A 26,337-nucleotide genomic window follows, 5' to 3' on the forward strand; every position below is an offset into this window, starting at 1 on the left:
AGGGAAAATCTTTCAGCCCCGTGACCTGGAAGATAGTGACCACAGATGCCAGCCTGAAGGGCTGGGGAGCGATCTTGGATGGTTGCACCCGCCAAGGTACTTGGGCACAGGAGGAGAGTCAATTGCCCATCAATATCTTGGAGCTCAGAGCTGCTCGGCTAGCCCTCAAGGCTTGGACCTCCAAATTACAGGGGTTCCCGGTGAGGATACAATCAGACAATGCCACGGCTGTGGCATATATAAATCACCAAGGGGGAACCAAGAGTCAAGCAGCTCAGAGAGAAGTGAGCTTAATTTTCCTATGGGCAGAGAATCATGTGCCCTGCATATCGGCAATATTCATTCCCGGGGTGGACAACCTGCAGGCGGACTTTTTGAGTCGTCAGACTCTGTCGCCAGGGGAATGGTCTCTGCATCCGCAAATATTTCAGATAATTTGCCAGAGGTGGGGAATGCCGGACGTGGATATCATGGCATCAAGGCTCAACAAGAAGGGGGGCGTGTCCGGACGTACAACAGGGAGGACGTGTGGATGCTGAGCTCCACACAGGCAGAATAGATCCATTGCCATCCTAGCCCCGTTTTCGTTTTTTTGGATCCCATCTCTACAGCACCTACTTTGGACCACCTTCCGCTCCTATCCCAGCAATTTTTGTGACATTCTTGGGCGAAACATACCCCTGCAGTGAGGCCCGATCCCTGCCGACGCCGCCGCCATCTTGCGGCCTATACCTCCGGAGCGCTCCGTTCTTGCCTCCTGTGATCCGGGCATCCGAGGTTCCTCCACGCACCCGACTGGCTGTTACACCCCCGGAGGTCTCGGTTTGCCCGCAGTGGTGTGGATATACTCCCGGGGGCCCTGACGTGGATCGCGGAGCTCCACGGCGCCGTTTTGCGGCCTGCAGTCCGGACCTTTTACATCTCTGGGACACAGTGAGTACCAGGGCCCCGGCCTCCCACCCCTCCAGATTGCCTTGCCGAGCTGTGCCCGACTAGCAGCCAGCTGGGGGATCCCGATCGCGGCTCAAGAGAGTAATACTGGGCCTCCACAGACACGGAGCTCACTTGCCTGGCCCTTGATCCCAGGAAAGTCCCCGGCTTCGGCCTTCTGTTGGAAGTCGGCAGCCATCTTGCTGCCAAGAGAGGAATATTGGGCCTTCACAGACACGGAGCTCACTTTTTTTTTGCCTTAATCAAGCTCATTGTCTTGCTGGTCCCATCTCTATGCTATTACTTGATTCATTTGCAGAAATACTGACTCCTATCCCACTTGTTATGTAGTCTGCTGTTTAAATGAGCTCAGGGATCCATCTGCACACCGAGACCCCCGCAATGCTATCCTAACTACCTACAGCTTCGGGGGTAAGCATCTTCCTTCATTCCATTTCTTTGACACCCCATGGGCAAAGTTGGCCAGCAGCAGCGATATTACAAACCTCTATTTGGGCACTGTACAGGATCAAATATGGAACGTTTTGTAACTAGGTCGCAAACTGCGACCTCTAGTCATGCCGCAGATCCCTTTACCACAATGGATCCATCCCTGGTCTCGGAACCTATTCACAATTCTCAGTTGATCTCCGCCCAGGGCCCCGACTCCGATTCCCCTTCCCCGCACGAAGTCCTCACCCCGGATATTCTAGATGCTAAGCTTGATGCCAAACTGCAACTATTGCTCCGGCAGATTACAAATAACGTCTCGGCTGAGGTGAGTAAGCTGGCCTCAGAACTCAGAGGAGAGATTAACCAAATTGGAGAACGTACAGACACCCTTGAAAACAAATTTGATGAGATGATCAACTACGTAAAAGCCATAGAGGAGGAAAACCTCAATCTCCGCCTTTCAGTCTCCCAGCTACAATTGCAACAGGAGGACCTGGAGAACAGGGAAAGACGGCAGAACCTGCGCTTCAGGGGTATCCCGGAAACAGTGAGTGACTCTGAATTACGTGCATACCTTCTGGGTCTTTTCAATGTTACGGCCCCCACTGTGGTGGACATAGACTGGCGCCTTGATAGGGCCCACCGATCTCTGGGCCCTAAACCTCCGGCTGGAGCTAGGCCTAGAGATGTCATAGTGAGGTTTCATTTCTTTGAAAGCAAAGAGGCTTTGACCCTGGCTACGCGCAACAAGTCCCAAATTACATATAAAGGGGCAAAACTGCAGATTTTCAGCGACCTATCTCCCATTACCCTTGCTAAGCGTAGGTCGCTGCGCCCAATCACATCTCACCTTCAACATCATAAGGTTCCATATTATTGGGGATTCCCCTTTCGCCTCGTCGTATCCAAAGATGGAGTCCAGCATACCCTGCGTGACCTGCAGGAGGGTGAAGCGTTTTTGAAAGGTCTTGGCCTGCCTTCTCTTCCGGAAGACGACTTGAATCCTCCCTTTGCTTCAGTGCGCCCTCTGCCCAACACTCCAAACCGCATCTGGACCCCCGTGAGGGGAAGATCTAGGAAACATCTCTCTACTCCACAACGTCCACGTTTCTCCAATCAACCACCTTGAACTCCCCCTTTTTTTTGTTCTTCTTGTCTTCCCCTTGTGGATCCATACCGTGGTGCTCCATGTACCCCACATTCTGGTTTCTTGTTTTTTTATGGGAAACCAGTTTTTTCTGGCCTTTTGTTTTATCTTCAAGATGTTATATCCACCCTACTCCTGGTTTGGGGTGGATCTTTTCCCAACCCATGGGATAAGTTCTAACTATTGGTTTTGTTTTTCTTCAGGTTGTTATACACATGTTGTCGGTCATCCATGTCTGTACACTGACCCTCACTAGCTACGGATCACTGACTTCTCCACGCATTTTGGTAGCTACCTAGTTCATAAGATGTGCAGATGACCCTTCCCTGTCTCCTTATCCGGAGTCTCCTGATGGAAGTCCGTTTACGTCCCTACCTGACCCTGGGCTTTGCCCAGGGCCTCCTGAGTGATATTCACAACTCAGGTTTTCAAAGTTTAAATTTTTTTTTCTTTTTCCTGACTTTTTTTTTTTCAATATTTTTATTTTTATTGTTTTCGTTTTATGTGTCCACATCTGTAGATCAACTCTGTAGGTTGAATGTGCATTGTTTTTGTTTTATTGATTCACTGAAGTTCCTTAGCAGAAAATACTTATTACCTTGCAGGTCTCGGGGGAACGTCTTTTCTAGAAATGTCTATGTATCTTGCTATGCCTCTTATTATGTTTACACCCTTTATTTTGTACTAATATCTGTTTTTGTTATATTCACGCAAGCCTGTTTATTTAGACTACTTCCATGGCCTTAAGGATTATGTCATATAATGTGAAAGGTTTAGGTTCTGTCCACAAGCGCTGGATGGCCCTGAAGGACTTCAGGGCCTCTGGCGCAGATGTGATAATGATCCAGGAGACCCACTTCCGTGAGGGAGGTTCGTTTAAATTTGCCTCCAAATTTTTCCCCACCTCTTTTCTTGCCTCTGATTCCACGGGCAGGGCGGGGGTGGCTGTCCTGGTGAAAAGGTCATGTCCTATTAAGGTAAAGAGCTCGTATGCAGATCCTCACGGAAGATTCCTCATTTTGGACTGTGAGTTTCTGACTACATCGCTCACCCTAGTCAATCTCTATGCCCCCAACACTGGCCAGATAGCCTTCCTCAACAAACTTTTTGACTCCCCCCAATATCGTGCGCAACCATTTATGATTGTGGGTGGGGATTTCAATTTGGTTATGTCTCCCACCAGAGATAGACAAACCCTTCTCAATGTCTCCCCGTCTAAAAAAGTCACGTCTCAGGCCAATGCTTTCCGTAGGTGTGTTAGGTCCCACCAACTTTTTGACTCATGGAGGATCAAACACCCACTTTCCAAACAGTTTACCTTTTACTCTCCAGCTCATAAAATGTATTCTCGTCTTGACCACTTTTTCATCTCGGCCCCGACTATTCCCTATGTAGTCGGGTCTGATATTTCACCCATCACATGGTCTGACCATGCTCCCGTTGTGTTGGATCTCATGCTTTCCCAGGCCCACGCCAAATCCTGTCACTGGCGTCTTAATGATCATCTGTTACAATCTGAGGTTTCACGTTCAATTTTAGCCAAGGGCTTGGAGGATTTTTTTCCAACTCAATGTGGGGTCAGTTTCTGATTTTTCTACACTGTGGGAGGCGCACAAGGCCGTATTTCGTGGCATTTGCATAGCTGAAAGCTCCCGACTAAAAAAGGATCGTAATGGCCTTCTTCAGTCCTTGACGTCTGCTCTGGTTCTCGCCGAGCGGAGGCTGTTGTGCGCGCCCACAGTGGCGAAATTACGTAAAGTTACCTCCCTTAGGGAGCAAATCAAATCTTTGAAAATGGGTAGGGCGGCTAGGTCCTTGCTTTGGTCAAAGCAGAAATTTTACGAGTTCTCGAACAAACCACATAGGATGTTAGTCAACAAACTACACCCGCGCCCATTTCATTCCTTCCCTGACTTTCTCCTCCAACCAGACGGATCTAGAACACATTGCCCCCGCGAGATGTCAGATACTTTTGGCAAATTCTACAGTAAGTTGTACAATTGTCTGACTCCAGAGCATCAATTTACTTTTACCCAAGATAAGTTTGAGTCCTTTTTCTCTAACATTAAACTTCCAAAGTTATCTTTAGCGGATCTTGCCGGATTGAATGTGGCGATATCAGCTGAGGAACTTTTAGCTATAATTAAAGATCTCCCCCTACATAAATCTCCTGGCCCTGATGGTTTACCCTATTTCTATTATAAAACTTTTATAGATATTTTATCCCCCCATATGCTGACCCTTTACAGCTCTTTGTTTAAAGGCACCCCCCCGCATGCTCACTTCTCTCACTCTCACATTTCGGTTATCCCGAAGCCTGGTAAGGATCCCTCTATTCCAGATAACTATAGACCCATAGCCCTTTTAAATTCAGATTATAAGATATTTACCAAGATCCTCGCTTCCAGACTGTCTAGGCTAATTTCCAAGCTAGTCCATAGGGATCAGGTGGGATTTGTCCCTGGCAGGCATGCGGGGGACAACACCCGACGTACCGTGGATCTGATTGATCTCCTGGACAGAACCACCCGTTCGGCACTAGTTTTAAGTTTAGATGCTCAAAAGGCCTTTGATAGGTTGAGCTGGCCATATATGTTTGCCACTCTTAAATTGTATGGTTTTAAGGGCCCTTTTTTGAAAGCTTTAGAGGCCCTGTATTCAACCGTTACTGCCCAAGTGCAGATGTCGTCCTTCCTGTCGCCGTGTTTTCCTATGACGAACGGGACTCGGCAGGGGTGTCCCCTATCCCCATTGCTTTTCATTTTATGTTTGGAGCCCCTTGCTGAGTCTATTCGATCCCATCCAGACATTCGTGGGGTGGTGATGAGACAGGGGGAATATAAATTGTCGCTTTTTGCGGACGACATCCTGCTCACTATTACCAACCCACTGATTTCTCTCCCTTCTCTACATAAATTATTATCTTCCTTTGGTGCCATTTCAGGTTATAAGGTTAACACTTCCAAAACTGAAGCGCTCCCCATACATATCCCGCCCGCATTGCTGTCCCAACTTAAGGGATCATATCCCTACAGGTGGTGTACTGAGTCCCTTAAATACCTGGGTATTCTCCTTACTCCCTCCTACTCATCTCTCTATTCTGTTAATTTCCCCTCCTTGGTTTTAGACATTAATAAATCTCTGATGACCTGGACAAAATATCCTCTCTCCCTTCTTGGTAGGATTAACGTTTTGAAAATGTCCATCCTGCCCAGATTGCTTTACCACTTTGAAACGCTACCGGTCGCTGTACCTTCTCCCCAGCTGAAAGCGCTTCGACGGAGTTTTTTAAGGTTTATATGGGGCGGCGGGGCTCATCGTATAGCTAGTTCGGTGGTATTTGCTCCCACATGTAGAGGTGGCCTGGGAGCCCCGGATATTGTTAAATATTATTATGCCTCACACTTGAGAGCGGTGGTCTCCTGGTCCTCTCTACACGCTCCGAATCAGTGGGCCGCCATTGAAAAGGGGGTGTTGTATCCGGTCCACCCTTGCTCGTTGATTTGGGGCGCCCCTCTATCCCTAGATCCTATTTTTAAACGTCAATGCACGGCCCCAATGGCTTTCACTTTAGCCATTTGGCATAAATGTCTTAAAAGCCACTCCCTTGCCTCATCCTGCCCTCCATTGGCGAATGTTTTGTTTAACCCAGTTATACCTGATAGCGTCTCATTGGGTAGGATATCTCCGTGGCTCGATGTTCCCCTATTTCAACTTCGAAATTTAGTTCATCCTGTCACACGGAGACTATATAGCTTTGATATTTTACGCAAAAAATTCAATATACCCAACCACCTTTTTTATTTTTACCTGCAGGTGAGACATTTCTTTCAATCCAAGTCTTCTAACCTGACCCTCGATAAACCGACGGATTTTGAGTTTTTGTGTGCCCAGGGCCCCCACCAACTACACCTAATATCTTCTATTCACCGTATCCTCCATGGGTCAATCCCTCTTTCTGAAACAACACACCTTTACATGAGAAAGTGGTCCCACCTATTGGGCAAGCCTATTACGGTCCAAAACTGGGACAAGATTTGGTCCTCTACCTTTAAATCCTCTAAATGTGTGATCCATCGGGAAACGTCTATTAAAATTCTCATGTTTTGGTATAAAACTCCTGATGTAATTCACACATACGTCCCCTCAGTTCTACCGCATTGTTGGCGTTGTGGAAACGATATTGGCTCTTTGTTTCATATTTTTTGGAGATGTTCCCTGGCTCAACCGTTTTGGCAGGAGGTGAGGGTGCTGGTACAGGAGGTGATAGAAGTTTCTCTTCCATTTGAACCATTGAACTTTCTTTTGGGCCTCCCGTTCCCGGGTCTAACCAAAAAAGCTAACCGCTTGGCCGCCTATATTTTATTGGCTGCCAAGAGGCTCATACCGTTGTGTTGGTTGTCTAGTGCTCCGCCTCCATGGCCCAGATTTCTCCACCTCGTGGCTGAAATTCGGAGGATGGAATATTTGACGGCCTCTGTTAACGATTCCATACCACAATTTGATAAAGTCTGGGAACCTTGGGATCTCTCGAGATACGGGACCCCTGTGTCGTTGCCCTCACCTTAGTATATGCCTCCCCCTTGTGGTTTATTTATTTTTTTTCTCTGTTTGTACCTCTAATATATACCTGAGAGTTGTTTGTTTTATATGAGTCTCTAGATTCATGCAGATCTCCTCTGTGATTTGCGTCCCTGGACACTATGTATATGTCATTTATTTTCATGTTCTTTTTTTTTTTTTCTCTCTTTGTACAATCTCTGTATCGTCAGTGTGCTGAACTTATCGATACTTTGTACTTTATGATACTCTGTTGTCTTACTTGTTTTTATAACCCAATAAAAATACAATTTTGCAAAAAAAAAGGCTCAACAAGAAGCTAGTCAGGTTCATGTCCCGGACTCGGGACCCTATGGCCTGCGGGACCGATGCGTTAGTTTGCCCTTGGCATCAGTTCAATCTTCTATATGCCTTCCCCCCGCTTCAGTTACTACCCCGCCTGTTGCGCAGGATCAGGGTGGAGCACAAGCCAGTCATTCTGATAGCTCCAGCATGGCCCAGAAGGGCATGGTACTCACTAATCCTAAAGATGTCAGTGGGAGACCCTTGGACGCTTCCTCTACGACCTGACCTACTCTCACAGGGCCCGATCCTCCACCCTGCATTACGGCGTCTAAATTTGACGGCCTGGCGGCTGAATCCCTGATTCTTAGGGGTAGAGGTCTATCTAGACAAGTAATCTCTACCCTGATTAAGGCTAGAAAGCCAGTCTCCAGAGTAATTTATTACAGGGTTTGGAGGGCCTATGTAGGCTGGTGCGAGTCCAAGAAATGGCTTTCCCGCAAATATACCATTGATAGAGTATTAAGTTTTCTCCAGCTAGGAGTGGATAAAGGCCTGGCATTAAGCACAATCAAGGGACAGATTTCAGCTTTGTCAGTGTGGTTTCAGAGGCCGCTGGCCACCCACTCGCTGGTTAAGACCTTCATTCAGGGGGTCTTGCGTATTAATCCTCCGGTTAAGTCACCACTTTGTCCGTGGGACTTGAATCTTGTTCTGTCAACTCTACAGAAACAACCTTTTGAGCCGTTGGCTGAAGTTCCTTTGGTTTTACTAACAAGGAAGTTGGTATTTCTGGTCGCAATAGTTTCCGCCAGAAGAGTGTCAGAATTGGCAGCCTTATCTTGTAAGGAGCCATATCTTATTCTGCATAAGGACAGGGTGGTTCTCCGTCCTCATCCTTCCTTTTTACCAAAGGTTATATCCAGTTTTCACCTGAACCAGGATTTGGTATTACCATCCTTTTTTCCGAAGCCCACTTCCAGAAAGGAAGGGTTGCTGCATACCTTGGATATTGTCCGGGCCATGAAGGCCTATCTTAAAGCTACAGAGAAGATTCGGAAAACAGATGTGTTGTTCATTTTGCCAGATGGGCCCAAGAAGGGGCAGGCAGCTGCAAAATCCACCATTTCGAGATGGATTAAACAGTTAATTATTCAGGCCTACGGCTTGAAGAGGTTGCCTCCTCCGTTATCAGTAAAGGCCCATTCTACCAGGGCCATGGGCGCCTCCTGGGCAGCACACCATCAGATCTCTATGGCTCAAGTATGCAAGGCGGCAACCTGGTCTTCAGTCCACACGTTTACAAGATTTTACCAGGTAGACGTAAGAAGGAATACAGATACAGCCTTTGGGCAGGCAGTGCTGCGGGCTGCGATTTAAGACCCTCAGAATCGGGGGCACCCTTGAGTTAAAATTTAAGTTTAAATTTAATTTTCTCAACTAAGTTGGATTTATTATTATTTGAGAGTATCTCTGAATTAAATCCTTGTGTCTTGGGAAGATGTCTCCCTCCCCTCAGTAAAGCATTGCTTTAGGACATCCCACATAGTAATGAATATGCTGCTCTGTGTCCCGTGATGTACGAGAAAGAAAAAGGGATTTTTAATACAGCTTACCTGTAAAATCCTTTTCTTGGAGTACATCACGGGACACAGAGCTCCCACCCCTCTTATGGGGACCATTTTGGGAGGCATACTGCTTGCTACAAAACTGAGGTACTCCTCCTATGGGAGGGGGTTATATAGGGAGGGGCACTTCCTGTTTGAGATTGCCAGTGTCCATCACCTGAAGGTACTCCATATAACCCACATAGTAATGAATATGCTGCTCTGTGTCCCGTGATGTACTCCAAGAAAAGGATTTTACAGGTAAGCTGTATTAAAAATCCCTTTTTTGTAAAGCAGCTGTTTAGTATCACGTAAATATCCGGGTAGTTCCATAACTAAAGGTTGCAGTTGTTCATCCACCCATTGTCCTAGGCGTTTGTTCAGAGAACCAATTCCTGCCACAATGGGCCTGCCTGTCAAAGGTGTAAGTCCCTTGTGTAACTTAGGGAGGTGATGAAAAATAGGCATAATCGGAAAATCAGGAATAAGAGTGTCTTTATCTTTGATGGAAAATATGCCTGTTGTCTAAAATAGAGAAGAGTTCTCCTTTAAAGGGTTCCGTGGGGTCACCTTTGAGTTTCTGGTAGGTTTTAATGTCAGAGAGCTGGCGTAATGCTTCCGCCCTATAAGAAGTCGCATCTAGGACTACCACAACCCCACCTTTGTCAGCATTTCTGATGACTATAGAGGGGTCTGATTTTAACCCCTCAAGGGATGCTTTTTCACCTGCAGCGAGGTTGTTGGTTTTGTCTTTTGTGATATTTTTTGCTAGGAGTATAAGGTCTCTTTCAACCAGCTTTTGATATAAGTCCATGTCTTTACCCCTAGAACTAATTGGGTAAAAGTCTGATTGTGTCTTAAAAGAAACAGGATTAGGTTCAACATGAATCTCACTATCCATATTGACATCAGACTCTATGGCTAGATCTGTCAAATCTAGTAAAGCACATACATCAATGAAACGATTAGGGGAAGGAACGGACTCACCAGTTGATGACTTCTCTTCAGACAGCTTTGATTGGTCACTCTCTTGTTCGGTGTAAAAATGTTTTTGCAAAGTCAGTGTCCGTGCCAGGCGGTTAACGTCCAAAATTGTGCCAAAGAGATCAAAGTGGTTTGAGGGACAGAAATTCAAGCCCCTAGATAAAAGAGAAACATCGATATCAGATAAGGGACGCGCCGACAAATTGGTGACATTGTGTCTTTCTATTGTTTGCGACCCCGAAGTGGATAGCGATTTCCATTGGTGTCTTTTATTTTTCCTCCCCCCTCTTCTTGTTTTGTGCCTTTCTTTTTTCCCTTCTTGTTGCGGCCACGGCCGCCCTGGTTTAAAGGCATGACGTTTCCTTTTGGTGTATGTTCAAGATCAGGACTGTTGTCCGAAAAGGAATCTGATCCAGTGGCTGCCATTGTGTCATTCAAGGGTTCCCCCTCTGTGTCAGAAAAGCTCACTTGCTTTTTGGATGTGGATCTCCTTGAGCGATTGGTGTGAAAAGCTGGTTTCTTCCAAATGTAGACATTGTTTCTGTCATAATCCGATTGGTCTCTGATGCGTTTTTCTTTTTTGGTGGCAATAACACTTCTTTCTAACGTATCCATCCTTTTATTAAGCTGGCTGTCCAGATCATTGTAGCCAGGTGAGTTCTGTTGTTCAGTGAGTTCCATTTGTATGGGAATCAATTCCTTTTGTTTGAAATCTACAATGATTTTCATTAGTTCAAGAGAACATGTTGAGAGGGTATTAGTCCATTCCAATTTAGACTCCTCATTGGGGAACTCAAGAGTTTGAGAAATTCGATATTTTTTCATTCGCAAATCTTTTTTAATCTCATACACAGGAGCACCTCATGTGTGATACATCAAGGAAAATGGTGTTCCTTTGACTAATGATCACCTGGGAGTGTTTGGTGAAACGCCCCATTCACCTCTTTCCCTCCCCTATTTAAGCACATTTTGGTCATTTGTTCACTAGCTACGAGTAAGCATCACAGGATGCGAAACATGTCAGCTCTTTTTTCCTAATCCACTTCTTGGTTCACTGCATGAATTTTGGCTGTTTTTTCTATTTGAAATTTTGTTGTTTTTTCATGTTTTGAATAAAGACATCGTTTTTTGAGGAGTGCAGCGATCCAGGATTTTTCTTTCATCTCATGGTAATTGAGCACAGCCAGCACCCTCTTGGTTTGTTGGGACGGAAGCAATGGGGATTGATTGATTTTAGAGCGGTATACTTTTCTTCACTACAGCGGCCTGGAACAAGTGGATCCTAACCTTGCATTATCCAAGGAGTCTGGTCCGAGGGATTTGCTGGAATTTCAGTTGATGGTTCTTAACTAAATGTTTGGCAGAAGAGAAGATCCTTCATACCCGTTACCTGGGTGAGGGCTGGCCTCTAGGGATAGAGGCCAGGCCTGCAAGAGACCACGGCCCAGGGGAGGTGGTCAAGCTCCAAGGGAGCCTTATCCGTCAGCTTTCTAGAGCTACTGATGGAGCATTTTACTTAAGATCCTGAAACTTTAGGTTACAGGTTTGTTCTGTCAGAATACAATCTGACAATGCCTCTCTAGTGGTTTACTTGGTTTACCAGGGAGGAGCTTGGCCCTTGCCTATTTGACAATTTTCATTTCATGAATGCAAGATTGGCAGACGATTCTAAAAAGGGAATTGGTGTTCTTGGTTGTGGTTGCATCCGCAAGAAAGTATTGGCAACTTTCTTTGTATAGAGCCATACCTAATTATTTTCTCAAGAAGGGTGATGTTAAATCCTCACCCAAACCTTATTTACTAGAAGGATCTAGTGTTCATTTGAACCCAAGATATTCTTGCCTTCCTTTTTTTTCAAGACCTTGGCCCGCAGAAGGAAAGGTTATTGCTTTTCTCTCAATAGAGATGAGAGCAGTTAAAAATCTATCTGAACCTAACGTTTTGTTTTGCTGCCAGAAGACCCTAGATGTGGGCGGGCAGTGTTCAGATCAGCTATTAAAATGGCTACACGCTCTCTCGTTAGTAAGAGAGGTCAATACCTATCTGAAGCGTCTGCTCGGATACGGAAGACTGAAGTTGCGCTACCAGGAGGCCCCAGGAAAGGGCAGGCAGCGTCTAATTCAACTATTGTCAAATGTAGATTCATCAGGTTATTATTCAGGCTTATGGTTAGAGGGTTTCCCCCTGTTTCTTTTGGGGTGCACCCTACCAGGATAGTAAACACTTCATGCGGGGTGCATTACCAAGCCTTTATGACTCAGATTTGCCAGGCTGCAACTTGGTCATTTGTGTTTACGTTCACTAATCCCTATCAGATGAGCGTAAGACGGCAGGAGGATGCAGCCTTTTTTTGGCACAATATGCTGCAGGCAGCATTAGAGGTCCTCATGTCTGATGGCAGTCTGCAATGTTGGTGTCTCCCTCCCCTCAGTAAGCATTGCTTTTGGACATCCCACCTAGTAATGACTGTAATGACTTAGTAAAGAGTGTCCCATCATGTACGATAAAGAAAATAGGATTTTTATAACAGCTTACCTGTAAATCCTTTTCTTGGAGTACATCACAGGACACAAAGTTCCCGCCCCACTTGTCTGGGGATATTGGGACACTTATTGCTTTGCTACAAAAACTGAGGTGCTCCCAGTATGTGAGGGGTTATATAGGGAGGGAACTTCCTGTTCTAATTGATTTACACCAGTGTCCAGCACCTGAAGGTGGAACATATAACCCACTTAGTAATGACTAAGACTCTGTGTCCAGTGATGTACTCCAAGAAAAGGATTTTACATGTAAGCTGTTATAAAAATCTTATTTTATATATATATATATATATATATATATATATATATATATATATATATATATATATATGTTTGGGGGTTCTAAATAATATTCTAGCAAAATATGATGATTATTACATGTAGGAGAGGAGTGCCAGAATTGGCCCGGTATGGAAGTGGTTAAAGCAATCGAATGAGCTTGCCAGAACCACATCTGGAGGGAGTCTATTCCACATTTTCACAGCTCTTAGGCCTCGTACACACGACCGAGTTTCTCGGCAGAATTCAGCCAGAAACTCGATGGGAGCCGTATTCTGCCGAGGAAACCGGTTGTGTGTACACTTTTGGCCGAGGAAACCGACTAGGAACTCGTCGAGCCAAATTGAGAACATGTTCTCTATTTCCTCGTTAGTCAATGGGGAAACTTGGCTCGCCGAGATCCTCGGCTGCTTCACAAGGATCTCGACGAGCAAAACGATGTGTTTTGCTCGTCGAGTTTCTCGGACGTGTGTACAGGGCCTTACTGTGAAGAAACCTTTTTGTTTTTGGAGATTAAGGCCCAGATTCTCAAAGGACTTATGACGGCACAGGACGGCACACAGAATTGGTCCCTGGATTCCACTAAAGCCTTTGAATCCCTCAAGGCCACTTTTGCTTCAGTGTCAACGTTCTACCTCTGAGAGCTCTATGCATCCCTGGTGCTACTTTTCTAAAAAAAAAAATTGGCTCCAGCTAAATTCGGCCTCAGATTTGGTGTTTTTCACCATAAAATTGGAAAGCGCTCTGTATTTGCACAACTCCAACAGAAGGGATGGAAGAAACATGACTGGGGAGGTTATGAAAAATATCAGATTGTCCGCGTAAGCGGCAAATTTATGTTCCTCTCCTTAAGTTGAGATGCCCCTCATATTTGGATGGGCGCGAATGGTTATTAAGAAAGGTTCCACTGTGAGCATAAAGATGATGGTCGACAGTGGGCAACCCTGGTGCATCCCATTTTGTCTGAGAAATACACCTGTTATGTCATCAATCTTGAGACAAGCTGACAGGGTTGAGTACAAACTCATGAGCCAGCATTGCATCCCAGCCCACAAGCCTATGTGTTGTAGCGTGGCCTGCAAAAATGTCCAATCAACCCTGTCAAATGCTTTCTTCGCATCAGCGGAAGGACAGGTCTTTTTTGACTCTCTGAAAGAAAATCTTTTCCACAGATGTGATCCACGCTGGATTTATTTATTTTTTATTTCAGGTACTTGTATATCACCGTTAATTTATGCAGCGCTTTGCGCAGGAAAAGTCAAGATTGACATAACCTACTTAGAAATATGATCTATTTGCCTGTCTCTGCTGCATTGGAACAATTGCTTTTTTGAAATTATTTTGTAAAGTAGATGCCTTGTTTTGAAGTGGATGTAAACCCAATTTAGGAAATTTGAGCTGAGCACATATATTTGCAGCATTGTGTTATTTCTCTTCAAAGAGCGAAGTCCCTCAGCTCTTTCCTGACCCGTTCCTCTGTTAGCCTGATAACTCCTGACAGATTCTCGGACACATCAGATAAAAGCAGCCTAAAATTTCTGGCCGGGGAGGTTTTGATAGATTAGAAGGCAGCTAGCCCTGTAACAAAGCACCTCTTAGAATCTCAGCCTATGTGGGTAGGGGGTATGTGCCTTTCCTCCAATCAGCATTTTTAGCTATCTTGGCTGTATGCCCAGACATCACACTCTGTGTTAAACAGGAAGAGAAAATCTCCTAACTAGGGTTGAGTGAACCCGAATTGTAAAGTTCGGGTTTGTACCGGACTTTTGGGTTTTTAGAACCCGAACCCACAGGGCAGCCAATCACCATTTTTTTTACTCGTGTGACCTAGAAGCCATCACAGCCATGCCTACTAATGGCATGGCTGTGATTGGCCAGTGCAGCATGTGACCCAGCCTCTATATAAGCTAGAGGCACATAGCACAGCTCGTCACTCTGCTTTAGATAGGGTAGGGAAAGGATGCTGCTGCTGCTCAGAGGGAGAGAATTAGATAGGAGTCAGACTGTCCTGCTTCAGAAATCAAATTACACCAGCACTGCATATGTTCCTGTGAGATACTCTGCATTAGATTGTTTAGGGAAAGGTTCCTGGTTGTGCTTGTAGGGAGAGAAATCTATAGGAGTCAGTCCTGCTTCAGAAATCAAATTACACCAGCACTGCATATGTTCCTGTGAGATACTCTGCATTAGATACTTTAGGGAAATGTTCCTGATTTTGCTTATAGGGAGAGAAATATATAGGAGTCAGTCCTGCTTCAGAAATCAAATTACACCAGCACTGCATATGTTCTTGTGAGATACTCTGCATTAGATACTTTAGGGAAAGGTTCCTGATTTTGCTTATAGGGAGAGAAATTTATAGGAGTCAGTCCTGCTTCAGAAATCATATTACACCAGCACTGCATATGTTACTGTGAGATACACCCTTTAGATACATTTCTTCTATTGTGCTATTCAAAAAACATCCATTTAGGGCAAAAAAAAAAAAAATTGCAGTGTTTCCACCATATTTGTACGTGTGAGATACACCCTTTATATACTTTTCTTCTATTGTGCTATTCAAAAAACATCCATTTAGGGAAAAACATTTTTTTGCTGTGTTTCTTCCAGTGTTGGCAGTGTTTTCTCCATATCTGTAGGTGTGAGATAAACACTTTAGCTAGTGTTCTTCTATTGTGCTATTCAAAAAACACCCATTTCGGGCAAAAAAATATATTTTGCAGTTTTTCCTCCAGTGTTTGCAGTGTTTCCTGCATATCTGTACGTGTGAGATACACCCTTTAGATACTTTTCTTCTATTGTGCTATTCAAAAAACATCCATTCCTACTCCATATGAACCTCGTCCTCCTAGGTCAAGATTATTATTTATTTTTTATGTTATTTTAAGTTATTTCCCTATCCACATTTATTTGCAGAGTACTTGCCATGCTCTTACCAACATTTTGCTGCCATTTGCAGCCCTCTAGCCCTTTCCATTACTTTTTTTAGAGACATTTTAGTACTCAAAAGTTCAGGTCCCCATTGACTTCAATGGGGTTCGGGTTCGGGGTCAAGTTCGGGCCCCGAACCCGGACTTTTTTCCGAAGTTCGGCCGAACCTGTCGAACCCGAACATCCAGGTGTCCGCTCAACTCTATTCTTAACACAATCTGAACTTTCTAAACAGTAAATAAATGTGTAGACAGAATATATACATGTACAACATACATAGGGAGATTTGGTTTATCTCTGTGTATCATCTGAGGCTGTTCACTTTATTGGGTGTATGGAGGGTTTACATCCACTTTAATGCTATTATCACAGGAAGTATAAAATTCAACAGGCATTCAACCATTATGTAGGATGAAGCATAGACAAAAGAAACGCAAATACAATTTATGACATCCTAGATTTGCTGAGCTATGATATAAAATATTTTGACAACACAAGCATTTCATCTTTCTGCATCCTATATTGCATTTACAAAGTTCATATGGACAAAAACAAAAGGTCTGCAAAGTAAGCCATCTTTAAAAGCTGTGTTTTTTGTGTCAAATATGTTTTTCTTTGTGCATTTTACTTAAGGAAAATGCCTTGCAGCTTACTTCAAATAGAATCTAGATACAATAAAGCTCTCTCTGTAGCATTCGGTGATTTGCAAGGCTTACATATCTAGTCAGTTTCATGTAGTTCTTTAAGCCAGTGTGCTTAATGCCTGACACCAAAATGCCAATCTTGTCTCATTTAAATTTTCGGCTATACTTATGGAACATTTTCATAACTACCTCAAACTCTACGTGTGGAAAAATAAGTGATTTTAGAATCTGCTTGTTTTTGTTAAAGTATACAGTGCCTTGAAAAAGTATTCCTACCCCTTGAAATTTTTCCACATTTTGGAATGTTCAAACCAAAAACGTAAATGTATTTAATTGTGATTTTAAGTGATAGACCAGCACAAAGTGGCAAATAATTGTGAATTAAAAGAAAAATGATTTTCATTTTTTTTTTTTTTTACAAATAAAGATTTTAAAAGTGTGAGGTGCATTTGTATTCAGCCCCCTTTACTGTGATACCCCTAACTAAAATCTAGTGGAGCCAATTGCCTTCAGAAGTTATCCCGATAACACTGCGAGTCTAACTGAATAAAAACTGTGATCAGAAAACCAAAAAGTCTTAAAATATTATATGGCAAAAAAACAGTGCTGCAATATCCATTCAAGTGGGCGGGGTCTGTGTATTATGTGATTACACTCACCAGCTAGAAATCCTCACTCAAGGGGTAGCGCGTATTCGCAGTTGTAAACAGGTCTTTCTATATATGCCTCGCAATACATGACGTGGGGTCACACCTGTATCCTATAGAGATAATAGAAAGCTTCCATAGCGTAATTCCATAAACCATTTAACCACTTAAGAACCAAGCCTCTTTTGAGATTTTTTGTTTACAAGTTAAAATCAAGTTTTTTTGGTAGAAAATTACTTGGAACCCCCAAACATTATATTTTTCAGACACTCTAGAGAATAAAATGGCTGTTGTTTCACTACCTTATGTCACACCGTATTTACGCAGCGGGTTTACTAGTGCAAAATTGTACTAAAATTTTCTAGATGGAATGGCGAAAAAATTTGGCATTTAAAAATCTCCGTTGGCGAAGTTTAAAAATGTCTACAAGTTATCAGTTTGAGTTACAGAGGAGGTCTAGTTCTATAATTATTGCTCTCGACGACGACCGCGGCGATACCTCACATGTGTGGTTTGAACACCGTTTTCATATGTGGTCGCAACTTACATATGTATTCGCTTCTGCGTGCAAGCTCGGCAGGTTTTTTTTTTTTTTAACCCCGGAAGGATTTGCCTCCTTAATGACCAGGCTATTTTTTTTTTGTGATGCAGCACTGCGTCGATTTAACAGACAATTGCGCTGTCATGCGACACTGTACCCAAACTAAATTGATGTCTTTTTTTTTCAAAAGATTTTATAAAATTTTACAATAACAGAAGCATGAATAGCCAGGTTACATCGTTGCAGGTACAATAAATCAGATATCCGATCGTGTGTACAGGGCATAAGAGCTGCACAGTTTTATTTTATCTACAAAAACCCTTTACCTGCATCAGCAGTTTTTTGTAACTGGTGAACTAACTCTTTAATTTCATAAAAGATTGTACAGAAATGTTTTAATACTCATACCAAAAAAGCACTGCAATATTTTGTTATCAGTCTATAATGTCAAAGTCTAAAATAATCTATTTTAAAAATTTAGATTCCAGATTCCATCATCTCTCGTGGAGTGCAAGTACTTCCACGAGACACTGCATCGCTCAGCACCACACCTTCTGAATCACCACGAGCGCAGGCTACTTCAAGACTTTCCACTGCATCCTGCCCAACACCAAAAGTAAGTAGCCTCTAATTTATACTAAGGTTCTGTTTATTTTATGTGTAAATAGTCAGCCTAATAAGAGATTATTTTTGTGTTATAGTGTGCATGTTTGTATGGACTGTAAACTTACAAACTTTTGAGCAAGCACTAACTTAATGTGTATTAAAAATGAATTCCCAGTGAATCGCTTTTTTAAGTTACAGTACATAATTTATTAAGTAATTTGTGCAGCAGATGCTTCCTTTCAAAGTCGTGTTGCTAGTCCTATATTGAAATAGTCACTGCTTCTAGTTAATATATCAGCCCACATAAATATGATATTTCAGTGATTAGGATCTGGCTTGAGCCACCAGCTAGCTTCTTGTCATGAGACCAGCAGAAAGATCTCCCCACCATAGTTGCTCTTTTTTAATTTTCAGACACTATGGTGTTCCACTGCTGAACTCGTCCCCACTACCTCTGTTGCATTCTCTGCAGTATAAAATAATTTAAATATTTAACAGGGACAAAAAATAATAATAGTGTAATACATATGCAATACATGCACTCTTCTCGGTGTTTTATGTGTTTAAAATTATGCAAATACTTAAAAAATGCCAGATGAATCTGCCAGAAATTCACTGAACTTAACTTCTTGGTCAGTCTAATCTACCTCTGACCCCCCCCCCCCCCCCCAGGTTTGCACAGAAAATTAAACCTGTACATGAGCAAGTGTGGTGTGGTAATGGTTATGCATTGTAAATGGTATTTCCTAAAGTAGGTTATTGCCTATACTAAATTATATTATATATTATATGACATGCCTTTATCACTCTTCTAGTTTGCTCTTGCACATGTCATCCATTAACTATAATAATCCGAAAGAGGAACAAATGTACGCTGGTTCCAGGATTTCCCCACATTTGCAAGTTTGTGTTTTCTCAGGATACACTCAATAATACTTGCTATACTTCTTTTTCTTATTAGCCATCATAGCTCTTGTGTGCCAGTGAGTGTGTTGTGAATTGCCAACCATGCTTCTGTTTAATTACATCCTAACTATAGCAGTGTATGGCCTATTCTAGAAAGTTTTAATGCCTACCACTAGGACTGGATTATTGTTTTGTGTTTAAACTTCACACATATTCCTTTCTTTAGCTGGATTTTGAAGGTTTGTAGTTTCAGATGATCACAGGTATAATGGTTACCTCATAATGGCCAGTATAAACCATTTTCACATTTTATTTTAAGGACATATTTATATTTTCAGCAAGTCTAGCAGCATTATTTACCATTTGTGCAAACTGTTGGCTAAAGCCTAATACAAGTTTTGTTTCGTCTAAATGTTGAAAGTGAAGCCTCTACTCCTTCTCTGTATAAGTGCCAAATCCCCAAAAACTCAAAAATTTCTGAAGTTTTTTTTTTTTTTTTTTTTTTATACAAATTGCAGAAAAAACAGTTATTACAAGCTGGCAGCTGAAATACAGGTGTTATAACAGCACCTTTTAAATTGCATTTCTTTGTATCCTTACATAAGCTTAGTTGCTGTGAAAGAACGCACAGAAACCACTGAACTAGTGCAGCAACATCCAGCAATCCTCGGCTATTGCATGTTGATGGATTCAGACCAATTTGTCCATAATAAAATTTTCTTTGATGTATAGACATATCTAGGATGCATTGCTATGAATTTATGAAAATACAGCATTTATATGGTTAGTAGAATTACAATTTTACAGATTATTCATGTTACCATGTCCACATAACAGAGAAAATCTACAGTAAATGTTACAGTAAATTTACCATTAAGTATTAAATATATTTTATTGGATTGCTATATAACTGGCTTATTTTCTCTTATGACTGTAGATTCTGTCCTGTCTGTTTTCTCCATCATCTGGTGTAGCTTATAGGGTACTCAGAAAAACAAAGCTATCCTAGCATGTATGTGCTACCAACCAGAATTGATCAGCATTTTTCCCTTCAAGCCATGTAAGGCCTTGTTTGGATCAGACTGATCACCCTCTGGGAAGCCGTGATCTAATTTTTTTGTTTGCTTTTAAAAATTATCCAATTTTTTACTAATGAACTAGACAGTATATACATTTAGATGTGATTGACCTTGAGCTATTTATTTTGTATTCAATCCTTTTTTTCTGTATGGATGGCATGTAAAGCAATTCATAATTTTAAATTGAATATTTACATAGCAACTCTAATACATTTTAACTCATGCCAGGTGAAAAGTGAAGACTTTTAATTAATACTATTTACAAATTGAAAGATTTTGGTTCCTGCTTTACAGTGGCAGATTTATCAGAAAGAATGTCTTACTCTCGGAGGATCAGGAAAGATTCTTTCCCCTGCTGGAGCAAATTGGATCATGCTTTGCTGGGTTTTTTTTTCCCTCCTCAACCGTGGGTATAGGATTGTGTATAAGGGATTGTTTGATTTTTTTTCTCCCTTTTATTGGTTGAGCTAGATGACTTTTTTTTTTTTCTTTAAACCTGACTATGTAATGTTGAGCTTTAAAGTGTAAGTTCTCAAACATGAAAAATGTGACTTGAGCAATATTGGCATAAAGAGACAAAGAGCTCTGCACCAGCATACCTAGGCTGCCCTAGTATCCAGGTTTACTCACTGTTTACTAGATTCCCAGGGGAAAGCTTTAGGTGCCCTGACATTGTGGACAGGCGAAACCCACAAACAGTGGCAGGAAACCTGTGGTGATGCCATTTCGTAGTCCCGGCAAAATGTCAGTGCATGAGACATCTCTCATGCAGGCAGAAAGTTATGAATCCCAACCTCCTACCTGTTCTTTGCTTACTGGAGAGCTGGTTGTGAATGCTCCTGAGCGACATTATCTCCACCGTTTTTCGCTGCCAGAGCAGGAGACACTTTCTCAGCCTTGGGAACCATTTGCGGCTGTGCTACTTTCCATCGCTGAGATGAAGAACCTGCTGGACGCTCTGCCCACAAAGAGGTAATTAAAGCGGATGTGCCATGGTGAAAAAATATTAAAAGCCAGCAGCTACAAATACTGCAGCTGCTGACTTTTAATATTAGGACACTTACCTGTCCCGGAGTCCAGCGCTGATCGCAGCAGAGCACGAGCGATCGCTCGTCTCTCTGCTGCTCCCCCCGCCATCCACGCTGAGGGAACCAGGAAGTGAAGCGCTGCGGCTTCACTGCCCGGTTCCCTACGGCGCATGCGCGAGTCGCGCTGCGCCTGCCGATTGGCTCACACGCTGTGTGCTGGGAGCCGAGTGTTCCCAGCACACAACGGGCGACAGACGGGAAGTCAGAAAAACCCGTCTTTTGCCCGTAGCGTGTGGCCGGAAGTGGGTGCAAATACCTGTCTTTAGACAGGTATCTGCACCCCCCTCCCCCTGAAAGGTGTCAAATGTGACACCGGAGGGGGGGAGGGTTCCGATCAGCGGGACTCCACTTTAGGGTGGAGAACCGCTTTAAGCCTGAAAGAGGTAATTAACCATATCACGACACCGAAGCAAGACATCACTGAGGTACAGCAGTCAATTTCTTAGCTCGAGCAGTGAGTTCAGTCTTTTAAAACGGGGTGAAATTTCTGTATATGCAAAAATCTCTCAACTGGGATAAGTTCAGGCTTCCAGAAATCATCAGCATGCCTCCAGCTTTTGCATGATAAATTTGAAAATCCTAACAGTAGAAACCAGTATTAAAACAGAGGCATTTCTGAGACCACACAGGTTGAAGATCTAAGGCCAACAGTGATAGCCATCTTGAACACTCTGCTAGGGAAACAGCCTACTGCAGAGATTGCGCTTGATCAAAGTGTTTGACAGTACTAAAAAGTGCACTCTGCAGATCCTATCTTTAGAATTATTGGGATCAGGGATTTATATTTGAGAGAACTCTCAAATATAAATCCCTGATCCCAATAATTCTAAAGATAGGATCTGCAGAGTGCACTTTTTATTACTGTCAAACACTTTATCATGCACAAAGCCTTGGTAAAAGGGCCTTTTAACTTTGGTGGCTCCAACATTGCAATCATTGCAGACCTTTCCTGCTGGATGCTGAACATGAGAAGGATACTGAAACCTCTTTTCACATGGATCCATTAAGTAGACACAACTTGCTAATGGGTTCACACCTTTCATCTTCAAGTTCGAAAAAGAAGAGAAAATTCTATCTGCATTCACAAGTTTCAACTGGCTCAGCACCTTACCTATTTTTGGAGAGAGAGCCTGTTCCAGCTCTGCTACCTGGACCAAAGAGACTATGACATACAGCTACCAGGCACCCAAAGCCGTTTCCTCAAGGATATTTACAAATGCTGGCCACTGCAGCCCTCCAGTTCCTAAAGCAAAAGTAGGGATTCTAAATGGGCTTGATCAGGTGGATCAATTTTTTTAAATAAACTGAGACTTCCTGTCTCGCTCCTGGATCAAAATTGATTTAAGTTAAGTGCTGTTTTTTGCATTGTATTTTGCTTTGTATTTTCTGAATGAATGCAAGGCTTTCTCTGAAATCTAAGGGGTAGATCTGAAATGAGGGGAAGCTCACATCCAATCATGTGCAAGCTAAAATGCTATTTTTTATTCTCCTTGCATGTCCCCCTCGGATATACAGCGACTTTACTTCCAAGTGCACTTGTAGTACAAAGTTGATTTGCCTTTAGTAAATAACCCCCACTGCCCCTTTGAATCAGAACAAATCCCTTATGCACAGGATGAGTAAAAAAGGATGATAATATGATTAAAGTGATATTTTAGGAAAATTGGTGGTCTCGGCAGCGTCAAGAATTTCTTGTAACCAGAGTAAGAACAGGAAAACCATTTTCTTTATCATGCATCACGGGACACAGAGCAGCCATAGTAATAACTATGTGGGTTATATGCCACATATAGGTGAATGGACACTGGCACACCCATATTCCCCCTCTGTATAACCCCTCACATACAGGAAGTACCTCCTTTTTTTTCCGACAGTGTCTCAAGGTGTTGGTCACGGTTGATGAATTGCTATGCTAGGAAGAAGCCCTGTTGCGTAAATCCTTAAGCTGGATCAAGGGGCTATCCAGTTGAATCCATTCAAGATGCCAAAAAGTAATGGCCAAAATGGATGTTACTCGAGTCTCGAGGAAGAGAAAGCGAGGTCACTTGCCTGTAATGCTCTGTTGGGGGCTGGACCCTGGGATCCAGCTTCTTAGTTACATGACTAAACCAAAGGTTGTCCTGGCAGGGTACAAGGGTGTGGACCCCAGTATGCCAGGGGGACCCGGTCCTTGAAGGTCCGTCATGACATGGCCCGCCATAATGGATGAAGATTAGGTCTGGCTGTGTTTTCCAGCAGTATCCTGCGGTGGGAATGGTAAGTCAAAGAAGATTCTAAGGAACACATACGGTTCACTTATGGACTTCTTCTGAGTAAACAATGCCTTGCCTGTTTTTTTTACCACTAGAGGGTGTAACTGTAGCATACCTGGTGTTTCATTACAATGCTTCCCCTGCTGTGTGCTCAGTGTCTGGCAGTGCTCCTGTGGAACAGCGTGGCCCCCTTACTCCACTTTGTCATGGCTGCCAAAAGGGCTTGGGGATCAGCATTTCCCTGGTAATACAGCCCCTCTCCCCCAAACAGCCTGTTTGCAGGACCAGGCACGCTGGAGTAGCTCTGTTTAAATAAGCTATCCAAGGATGCGGGGGGTGTGGCTTGGCGCAGCCAGCCTGCACGTGACACCGAACATTCACATAATACACGACGCAGGTGCAAGACTTACTGCCTATAAAGTTTTTTTACTCTGGAAAGAGTCTGGTGGCTGACGGAGGGACACAGAGCATACAAGGGCATGTAAGCACTGTAGTGATAGTGGCATATTTCCATTGCTTGACTATAGCTCGGCAGTAGATGCACATTGTAAGTACCTCTGCCTTTTGTACTTAGGACTAAGTCTTCCCGAAAGAAAGGGGGGGGGGAAATACAGAAGGGAGGAGTGCAAGGGCGCCACGGTCGGGGTCTGAGGATCCTAGTCATGCTTCCACAGTTCTATCCTCCCCTGAAAGACCAGAAGCAACTAGCCAGCCTGAGTCATTGAGGCTCTCAGGCATAGTAGCCTCTTCCAATATTTTAGCCTCTGTCTATTTCACCAAGGACTATTTGGCTTCAGCATTAGCTGGTTTCTCCTCCTCCTGACCTTCCAGTGTTGGAACAGGAATGGGCAGATGATGTTGAGACACCATTGGGTGACCGGGAAGAAGGGCAGGCGGATGATGACTCCTCAGAGGATTCAATCTCAGAGGAGCCCCTCTCAGCCTTGCCATCTCAGAAGTTGCTAGTTCAATCCCTTAAGGAATTGGTCAGTTCTGGATAAAAGTTTCCCCCAGCACAGGTAGCTGAGGCCCCCTTATTCTCTTTTGGTTCTGTAAGGCCTCCGCAGGGTCCACATGCATTTCCTGTACACCCATTGCTGGAACAGCTGATATATGCTGACTGGGATCACCCAGATAGTTATTTTCTACCTCCTAGAAGATTTTCTCTTCTTTATCTTATGGAGGAAAAGTTCACGAAGAAGTGGAGTTTGCCAGCAGTAGACGCTGCTATCTCCTCTGTGAATGGGAGTCTAACTTGTGCAGTGGACAATGTCCAGAGTTTTAAGGATTCAGCCGATAAGCTGGAATCTTTGCTCAAAGCTTCATTTGCTGTAGCAGGTTCAGCAGCACAGCCTGCAGTAGCAGCCATAGACATTTGTCAATCCCTAAAAGACCAGCTTAAGCAGCAGTAGGCATTTTTCAATCCCTAAAAGACCAGCTTATGCAGGTTATTAAGAGTCGGTTCACACTAGGGCGACACGACTTCCAGCGCGACTTTCAGAAGCGACTCCGACACGACTTGAGCATGAACCACAGGGCGATCTGGGGAGATTTACAACACGACTTGAAGTCGTCTCCAGGACAGGAGACATTCCAGTGGCCAATAAAACAACAATCAGCTCTAGGGGAGGGAGGGGGAGGGGGAGGGAGAGGTTTGCCTGAGAAATGTATATTATCTTCCTGGAAAGTAGCTTCAGTTAAAGACAGTGATCAGACTTGGAAGCGATTTCAATTGAAATCAATGGGTACAAATCGCCTAGAAGTCGGATTGAAGTAGTACAGGAACTTCTTCTGAAGTCGGAGCGACTTAAGTAGTGTGTACGTATTTACACCGCTCCCATTCACTTACATTGCTTTTCTGGACAGCGCGACTTGAGACGACTTGAGACGACTTCCAGTTGGATCCCAAGTCGCCCCAGTGTGAACCGACTCTTAGGTGTCCCTACTCAAGAGGAAACAGCCAGTGAGTTAGCTGAGCTACCTTGGACCTTATATTTTGCGGTTGACTCTCTTACAGGTTCTATTCATCAGTGAAAATGCGTAGAATTCTCTGGTTGAAGCATTGGTCAGCTGAATTGCCATACAAAAAGCTATTGGCAGGTTTTCCCTTTCATCAGGAGCGGTTGTTCGGGGATTATTTGGATAAATACCTTATTTATCGGCATATACCGCACACCGGCGTATAGCGCGCACCCCAAGCTGAGGAGGGAAGTTTAGGGAAAAACTTACATTTTAGATGTCTTGCCCGGCGTCTGCCTGCGGCCTTGCGCAGGGTCCGTCCAGCCTTGCTCGGGGTCCATCCAGCCTTGCGCTGGGTCCGTCTGCTGTCTTGCCCGGCGTCCGTCTGCGGCCCTGATTTTAAGGGGAAAAAGTGTGTGGTATACGCCGATAAATACGGTATATTCAAAAAAATGTTGGGTGGTAAGAGTGCCCTTTTATCAGTTAAAAAAAGGAGTAGACGTCCTTCATTTAAACTTTGTTTTTCCCTGGTACCTGCTGCGACAGCCTCCAGGCCAAGGTAAGTCTCAATGCCAAGCACAAGGCCAGAAGATGCCCTGGGGGCAGAAGCCTGCAAAGCAGAGTCCCAAGGCCTCCTTATGACGGGGCGTCCCCGCTCGCTCGGGTGGGGGGGAAGTCTTCTGCAGTTCTCAGGGGCTTGGCAGGAAGAGATCCAAGACAGATGGGTCATCTCCACTGTATCTCTAGGGTACAAACTAGAGTTTTGAGAGTTCCCTCCTTTCCATTTTCTAAGGTCGAACATTCCTAAAGACCCACTAAAAAGGACGTCTTTGTTTTTGGCGCTAGACCGATTGACGTCTCAGGGTGTAATCATAGAGATTCCCTCAGAAGTGCAGGGCATG

The 26,337-nt window shown here is 43.7% G+C and overlaps 1 protein-coding gene across 20 annotated transcripts in view; it reads left to right on the forward strand.

Moving 5' to 3' along the window:
• GPHN (gephyrin) overlaps nt 1-26,337 on the forward strand; it is a 780,484-nt gene that overhangs the window by 497,638 nt on the left and 256,509 nt on the right. For all 20 annotated transcript variants that reach the window (XM_040333276.1, XM_040333279.1, XM_040333277.1 and 17 more), the window contains one exon: nt 18,027-18,161. In XM_040333276.1, the coding sequence (XP_040189210.1) occupies nt 18,027-18,161 (135 nt within the window). The remainder of the gene's footprint in view (nt 1-18,026; nt 18,162-26,337) is intronic.

This window comes from Rana temporaria, chromosome 13 (genome assembly GCF_905171775.1).
Source record: "Rana temporaria chromosome 13, aRanTem1.1, whole genome shotgun sequence".
NCBI classification, from domain to species: Eukaryota; Metazoa; Chordata; class Amphibia; order Anura; family Ranidae; genus Rana; species Rana temporaria.